The sequence below is a fragment of the Eumetopias jubatus genome, unplaced genomic scaffold (assembly GCF_037043125.1).
Source record: "Eumetopias jubatus isolate StellerSeaLion01/CBP00866 unplaced genomic scaffold, mEumJub1_p1.0 scaffold_8, whole genome shotgun sequence".
Lineage (NCBI taxonomy): Eukaryota > Metazoa > Chordata > Mammalia > Carnivora > Otariidae > Eumetopias > Eumetopias jubatus.
The window spans coordinates 101353873-101362509 of NW_028274814.1; the positions used below are offsets into that span (position 1 = coordinate 101353873).

At 34.0% G+C, this 8637-nt stretch overlaps 1 protein-coding gene across 2 annotated transcripts in view; it reads left to right on the forward strand.

The window, feature by feature from the left end:
* ZDHHC17 (zDHHC palmitoyltransferase 17) overlaps positions 1-7549 on the forward strand; it is a 93214-nt gene extending 85665 nt beyond the window's left edge. For both annotated transcript variants that reach the window (XM_028105480.2, XM_028105481.2), the window contains 3 exons: positions 614-771; positions 1874-1968; positions 4725-7549. In XM_028105480.2, coding sequence (XP_027961281.1) covers positions 614-771; positions 1874-1968; positions 4725-4863 — 392 coding nt within the window. In that variant the 3' untranslated portion in view covers positions 4864-7549. The remainder of the gene's footprint in view (positions 1-613; positions 772-1873; positions 1969-4724) is intronic.
* The last annotated feature ends 1088 nt before the right edge of the window (positions 7550-8637 follow it).

Below are 8637 nucleotides of genomic sequence, written 5' to 3' on the forward strand. Positions count from 1 at the left end.
CAGCTGTAGTTTCCGCTAACAACAGTAGGTCCCGCTAACAGCCAAAGTTCTCGCTAACAACTGTAGTTCCCACTAACAGCCGAAGTTCTCACTAACAACTGTAGTTCCCGCTAACAGCCGTAGTTCCCATGAACAGCTGTAGTTCCCGCTAACAACAGTAGTTTTTTTATGGCAGCAGCTCTAAAAGAAGAGATTTTTGTTTTGGAAAAAGCCCTCCCTCACCAAGGTGATCTTGTTCTGTTATACGTACCACCCACCCAAAAAAATTTCACTTATATACATATCATTTTATCTTGTATAGAGGTAATATTAACTATTGTATGTAAGACCAATCAAATAAAAACTGTATTGTTAAAGTACAGTAGTATTTTTTTTTTTAAGATTGGTGCTTTTTCCATTTCTGTCTTTGCTGTGTTTTTTCACTATACACTAATTATATACTAATTTTTCACTAATTATGGGGTTATTTAAGAGTATAAAAAAATTGCATTCAAAGTCATTGGCTAAATGTAGACTTTTGGATCATGGCTTCTAAGTGGTGCCTACTGCAGATGCCTTTGTGAAGTGGTTGGATGATTACTGAGTAAATGTGAACCTTCTGTTCTCATTTTAGACTGGGGACTCCACTGTGAGACCACTTACACCAAGGATGGATTTTGGACATATATTACTCAAATTGCTACATGTTCACCTTGGATGTTTTGGATGTTTCTGAACAGTGTTTTTCATTTCATGTGGGTGGCTGTATTACTCATGTGTCAGATGTACCAGGTATGTGCAAGTATATGATCGGTTCTTCAGTGTGCTAACTGAAAACTCTTAACACTTCATTCATTGTGAAAAGATAATAATGCATTCTCTTTCTAACCACTTCTGCTTTTCAAAGATTAAAATTTTCAATTTACTTACTCTTCCTTTATTTTCTTTACATTTACTTCTTTTCTTTTTTCCTTTCTACCTTCCACTTCCCTTCCCCCTCTCATTATGATATGAACTTTGTTCTTACATTTTGATTTTTTTTTTATTTTAAAAATTTATTTGACAGAGAGAGAACAAGCAGGGGGGAGAGGGAGAAGGAGAAGCAGGCTCCCTGCCCCATGTGGGGCTCGATCCCAGGATCCTGAGCTCATGAGCTGAGCCAAAGGCAGACATTTAACTGACTGAGCCACCCAGGCACCCCTGAATTTTCAGTACTACTTTTGACAGAACTTATTTCTGTTGTTCCTGATTCAGATATATCCAGTTGGATATAGGTGTAAGCTTAGATCAATGATGGCATTAGTTTTGTGTTTATTAGTAATGTTTTATTACCTACAAATATCAGTATTTATTCAGGAACCTTTTTTTAATTAAGGATTTTTTTTAAAAGCTCAATTTTTAAGGGGCTGATGGAGAGGTGGTCCGTGTACATAATGTCCATCTCTCCCCATGCACAATGCCAGATAACCTGTTTTTTATTTTTATTTTTTATTTTTTTTTAAAGATTTTATTTATTTATTCATGAGAGACAGAGAGAGAGAGACAGAGGCAGAGGGAGAAGCAGGCTCCCCGCCGAGCAGGGAGCCCGATGCGGGACTCGATCCCAGGACCCTGGGATCATGACCTAAGCCGAAGGCAGACGCTTAACGACTGAGCCACCCAGGCGTCCCCAGATAACCTGTTTTTTTAAACATTTTTCCTGTTTAACTGGCTACTTTTCACAAGAGTGAAAGTGATATCATGTACACTAGCTTGATGATCTCCTAATGGAAAAGCAAAAACAAACTTCATCATTTTTCTCTCCATCCTGGTCCTCTTGAGAATTAACTTATTTTACATTAATACTTACTTTACATCAGAGAGAGTTAATGGTTTGCTTTCTCTTACCTCTTAGATATCATGTTTAGGTATTACTACAAATGAAAGAATGAATGCCAGAAGATACAAGCACTTTAAAGTCACAACAACATCTATTGAAAGCCCATTCAAGTACGTACATGTTTATAAATTTAGTATTTTATTTTGGCATATAACTTAGCAAATATCTAGTGAATACATCAAAGAGAAATACCATCTTTAAGTATGTCAATAGGATATGAAACAGGGAATATTTCTTTTGCTTAGCAATATGTAAAATAGCTTATAAATCTTACTGAATTCTAAGCTTTCTGCCAGACATAGCATTGGTTAAAATTTTAAACTTAAAAACTTTAAAATTCATCACATTAACTATATATAAATTTATGACATTTTTTTCTTAGTTGCACAATCCAAACTCTATTGACCTACTAACATTTAGTATAAACATGTATTATACATTAACATACAGCTTTAATATTGCCATAAGTTTCTACAAATTTTCATTGATAAATGAATGTATCCACAGAGTTAAAATATGATTTTAAAAATACAGTCAATTGAAATTCATATTTAGGGAAATTTTCTAGACTCTAGGGCAGCTGCTTTTCAGTTTGAATTATTTTATTTGCCCTCTGCATGACACAAAAATTTCCATGCACGGATTTATTTTTCCTTTTTTAAATTGAGGTATAATTGACATATAATATCATATTAATTTCAGATGTACAGCATAATGATTCAGTATTTGTGTATATTGCAGAATGACCCACACGATAAATCTGATTAACATTTGTCACCAAAGAATTTTTTTTTCTTGTGATGAGAACTTTTAAGATGTGTCTTGGCAGCTTTCAAGTATGCAACAGAGTATTATTAATAATAGTCACAGTGCTGTTCATTGTATCCCCATGACTTACTAATTTTGTAAGTTTGTACTTTTTGACTCCCTTCACCCATTTCACCCACACCCCACCCTCAGGCTCTGGCAACCACCAATTTATTCTCTCTGTCTATGAGTTTGGTTTTGCTTGTTTGTTCAGATTCCATATATAAGTGAGATTATATGGTTTTTGTCTTTATCTTTCTAATTTATTTCACTTAGCATAATGCCCTCAAAGTCGATTCCTGTTGTAACAAATGGCAAGATCTCCTTTTTTATGGCTGAATAATAGTCTCTCTCTGTGTGTTCATGTGTGTGTATGTGTGTACACATACACATACATACCACGTTTTCTTTACCCATTGATCCATTGATGGATGCTTAGGTTGTTTCCATGTCTTGGCTGTTGTAAATAATGCTGAAGTGAACGTGGCGGTGCATGTATCTTTTCGAGTTAGAGTGCGTTTTTCTGTTTGTTCCTTTTTTTATTTTTTGAGAGGTTTTTTTTTTTTGGAGAAATACCTAGAATTGGAATTGCTGGATGATATTGTAGTACCATCTTTAATTTTTTTGAGGACTTCATACTGTTTTCCTAGTGGCTACACCAGTTTACCCTCCCACCAATAGTGCACAAGGGTTCCCTTTTCTCCACATCCTCACCAACACCTGTTATTTTTTGTCTTCTTGGTAATAGCCATTCTAACAGGTATGAGGTGCTATCTCATTGTGAGTTTGATTTGCATTTCCTTGAAGATTAGTGATATTGAGCATCTTTTCATGTATCTGTTGGCCATCTGTATATCTTTGGAAAAATGTCTCTTCAGATCTTCTGCCCATTGTCTAATTGAATTTTTTTGAGTTGTATGAGTTCTTTATATATTTTGGATATTAATCCCTTATTGGATATATGATCTGCACAAATTCTTTCCCATTCAGTAGGCTGCCTTTTCATTTTGTTGATGGTTTCTGTACAGAACCTTTCTATTTTGATATAATCTGACTTGTTTATTTTGCATTTGTTGCCTTTGTTTCTGGTGTCATATTAAAAATTTCACCGCCAAGACCCATGTCAAGGAGCTTACCACGGGTTTTCTTCTAACAGCTCTATGGTTTTGAATCTTGCATTCAAGTCTTGAATCCATTTTGAATTAATTTTTGTGTGTGGTGTAGAATAGTGGTCCAGTTTCATTTTTTTGCACTTGGCTGCCCAGTTTTCCCAACACCTTTTATTGAAGAGATTGTCCTATTCATTCATATTTTAAATATATATATTTAATCTTACATTTTGTTTGATGCTGAGTAGAGCTTCCTAATGAAATAATGAAATATTTAAAACTTTTGAGTTTTACTCAAACTACTTGGCTACTACCTTCAAGCTTTTGTAATGCTATTAATTATTGCATGCTTCTGGAAAGCATACAAACTTTTAAATAAAAGCAAAAATAAAGGAGTCATTTGGGTAATTTTGAGAATTCTTCCATAGGCATAATTATTATACAAAATGTAAAACTGTGACTGCTTTTCCAGAGGTGTTCTTGAAGTCCTAAAATTCCCTGAACTTATCCGTGACATACCCTTTCTTAAATTGTTACTTTGAGATACATTGCCAGCTTCATGCTATTTATAATTATTTTGTGTTTTACTTTCTCAATTTTGGATATAGTTTGTCTCCTTGCCAAAGAGCCACCCATCAAGGAAAGGTTTTATCAAAAATTACATATGACACAGGAATGAAAGAAATGCAGATTTGAATAACTTTAAAATATCATTGTGTAACCCATTAAATTAGCAAAAGAGAGAAGAAAAATTAGTGTTGGCAGAGCTGTGAAGAACCACGAATGCATGTATATCTTATAGAGTTATAAACAGGTTCTTTCTGGCAAGTAAACTGAGCTTTTAAGTTTAGAAAAAAATACATTTAACACCAAAATTATATTAAATTCATATGTTAAATTATTGTACTAATAGACTTTTTCTTTTTCTTTTTGTTGGGGGGGTGTTTTAGCCATGGATGTGTAAGGAATATTATAGACTTCTTTGAATTTCGATGCTGTGGCCTCTTTCGTCCTGTTATCGTGGACTGGACCAGGCAGTATACAATAGAGTATGACCAAATATCAGGATCTGGGTACCAGCTCGTGTAGCAACATCTTTATCCTATGAAGCATATTGCTGAGTGGTGCCTGAAAATTGTGTCTGTCCGTGTCTCTCTCACACTCGAATCCACATTTTTTGAACAATAGCATGCTATATGTAGGGCTAACAGTGAATTTTACAGTCTTTTTTCCAACACTTTTATTAACAAAAGTAAACATGGACAGAGCACACTGCCACTTCTGGGAAGAATAAAGATCATAAAAGGAATTTTAATGGTTCTTAATGTGGGAATTCACAACATACTCAACGTTTTGGTTTTGTTCTCATAACATTTTTCATGAATAAAGAGTGAACTTATTCTGGTGACAGACATGGTATACTGATCAGAAATGTTCGATTCTAGCTAACACTAAATTTATGGTATACAGCTAAATTTTATGATGCAATCTACTATGACTATTGCATTTAATTCCAGGAGAGTTGTCTTAAATTGATTCAGGCTAGTATTATGTACATTTTAGAATGTACATGTAAATACTGTGATAAAAATCATGTGGTTTTATTAGGGATCTACTGTAATATGTCTTCAAGGGCACAAGAAAATAATGTTCACAAAAATATGTGCTAATAATATTTTATTGCCATCAGCTGTTGCACTATCAGCTGCCATCAGCTGTTGCAACATATCAGCTGATATATTTCTAGTTCAGTGAAATAATTTGTAGTAACCTTGCTCTGAGGTTTTATGGTCTGATAATAAAGCACTTGCATGAGTATAGTAAGTCATGTTATTTTGTTCAAACTTAAAAGCCCTACTAAGTGCATGATACACCTCATAGAATGTATACTAGCACATACTATCCAGTAAAGCTTAAATTAGAATTTAATTTGATGTGCAGACAGTCCAATTTTTAAGAGTTGAGGTAATTTCAAGGCAGAACAAATAAGTTAATGCAAAATTCTCAGTAATAGAGATAAATGGATATACTTCTAGAATTCTGAGCTGCAAAATGTAGACAAAATAATGGAGTTTAGCTCAAGATGGAGCATGATCTCTGTACATATAGCACATGTGAATAAAAGAAAAGCTAATGGTATATTCTGGTTTTTAAAAAGTGACCTATCAGAAAGAATTTAATATTCAAGATTATTTCAATTTTCCCAATATTGAATGTTTTAAAATTTGTTAATGCTGTCTGAAACAATTTCAGAAAGATTTTCTTATTGTTAAATGTAACGCACTGATCAATTTTTGTTGCAGCATTTCCATACTCTCACGGTGAACTATTAGTCACTGCTTCCATAAATATTGTTTACAGAGTGAGACTTGGTTTAGTCCTCTTAAGTGCTGTAGCAAACTGTGGTTCGAGCAACCTGTGGCAAACCTGTGAGAGGGAATGGGCTTGGGGGAGGGTGGGCGAAGGGTGGTCAGACTGCTGACAGATCCTAGACCAGTGTAAAGATTGTGTATCTGTATATAAATAATTTATCAAATAGTTTTCTCTTTGTGTCTCTATGTGTTAGTGTATTTAAAGCTGCTCATTTCATTTTATCCAACCAAAAAGAAAAGGGAGATAACTAATGAGCTTCTAGTGATGTTCAATATTGCTGTTAATAGGCATTATACCCTGCAAGTTCACTGCATGTCTGATGCTTGGTAAAATTAGTATTCTCTGTAAAATGCAGATTAAAGGTATTAAAGCAATCTAGTGGTATACCCGCCCCTTGCCTTAGTAAGAGGAGCAGTGAAATGTATATAGTTGATGTTCAGTATTTCCAAGTACCATTTTTATATAGTAGTTTCTTTGACCATAAGTCACACATCAAAAAGATTACCTTTAGTGTATTTGAGTGTTTTAATATTAGAAAATTGGCATATGTACTTTATTTTTGAAAAGGGAAGAGATGGGTGTGGGGTGGCAATAGCATTGTGCCATTTTGTCATAGAATGTAAAAAATTGGTTAACTTTACAAATGTCTCTGCTAGTTTTGACTACTAATTGGGGGAAATTTTAGATAATTTTTAAATTCAAAGTTATTTATAAAAGGCTAGAATTTCTTTTAATTTTTTTGTATTTTGAGCCACTTCACATGAAGACTCAGTTGCAATTTTTATTGAATACATTTTTATTAACAGTCGAATACAATGGTGGTATTCTCAGAGTTTGGATAAGAGTGTTGTTACCATGTTCTTTCTTTGTGGTACAATATTCTTTTCAGTGCAAAAGAGATGTCTTTCAGTTAAATAGAAAAAGTCCTCTAGATCTGTAAGTACATAGAACATATTAGCAATGTTAATGCTTTAGTACTAACCATCTCACAGTAGATGGTCAGATGGTCAGGAGCCAACTATGCAGCAGCGTACTGTACCGTCTATTTACTTATTTTTTAAGTCTTGTGTGTGGAACCAGCTTAACCCGGTTCTAAAGTTGTGTATGAAGGTAACCCTTCTGGGAATAGTTCATATCAGCTTAATTGGATACTTTTAGCAAATAGCAACTTACTTCTCAGCCCTGAACATGAATTACTTCCTTGGAGGTTTTTTTTTCTTCATATTTTTTGTTGTTCCCAGGAGTTTATTTGAAATATTAATAGGCATAAAACAGCATCATTATACTTAAGCTATGGGTATTTTTATTTTATATTTTCTTTATTTATAACTGTGCCAAGTATTATTTTACTACTTACCATGTTACTCTATGGAAAGAAAAACCTGTAAAGTGTTTAATAAATTAGCTCTCCTTACATAAATTAAATGTCAAAATTTTGTAAAATATTAATCAGAATAAATATTGACTCTTAAGTGTGTGCTTGTTTGTTATTTCGCTCAGTTCACTTCAAGAAATTGATGAAACACTGGCAGTGGTACCTATGGTATGAAAAGATTATTCTGTGTATTTATATCTGGATCAACTAGGATTCACATGGCAGGACTAGAAATTAGCAAAAGTAAAAGGTGGTAGCATTCTTTCAAAATATCCAGTTCTGTGTGTATGTATGTGTATGTAATTAATACTTTTTAAATAAAAGGAATAAATTTTTCTTTAAGGATTTTGGATTCCAGGGTGCCTGGGTGGCTCAGATGGTTAAGTGTCTGCCTTCGGCTCAGGTCATGATCCCAGAGTCCTGGGATCGAGTCCCGCATCGGACTCCCTGCTCAGCGGGGATCCTGCTTCTCCTTCTGCCTCTCTCTCTCTGTCTCTTTCTCTAAAAAAAAAAAAAAAATTTGGATTCCATAGAGTAATTAGAATGCTCAGGGATTGTATGAATCTCCAAGTTTTAAATATAAGTATTGTCTGAAGACATTGTGGTGAAATTTTGGAAAAGGAAACCTATCGAACATTGATCTCAGTTACTTTGAAAAGCTGTGCATGACAACTTCTTTATTGGGGAATTTAAAAAGCAAAATTTGTGAAGGGACTCTTTCCTGCCTGTTCAGAGGATTGTTTACAGTTTAATTGAGAACCCAGTGGTATTAAATATTTTCAGATTGGACTGATACTCATTTCATAATTATTTTATGATATTTAAAGTGATACCTCCAGAGCTGTATAGAATTCAAGTAACAATATTTTGAACAAGTGTAAAAATGAAGCAGATTCTACAGCAAGCCATCAGTTTTCATTGCAGGTGCTTTCTTCCTCCTCAGCCCTTCCCAGTTTGGTAGATTGTACCTATGATAAGGATATCTGGTTCTAAGGGTATATAGAGATAACTGGAAACAAGTGATATATATCAGGACAAGAAGTCTTAGCTTCTTATCAAAAAGTAAATCTTCAGTTCCATAAAGTTGTTGGTATAAGAGTTACTTATATTAAATA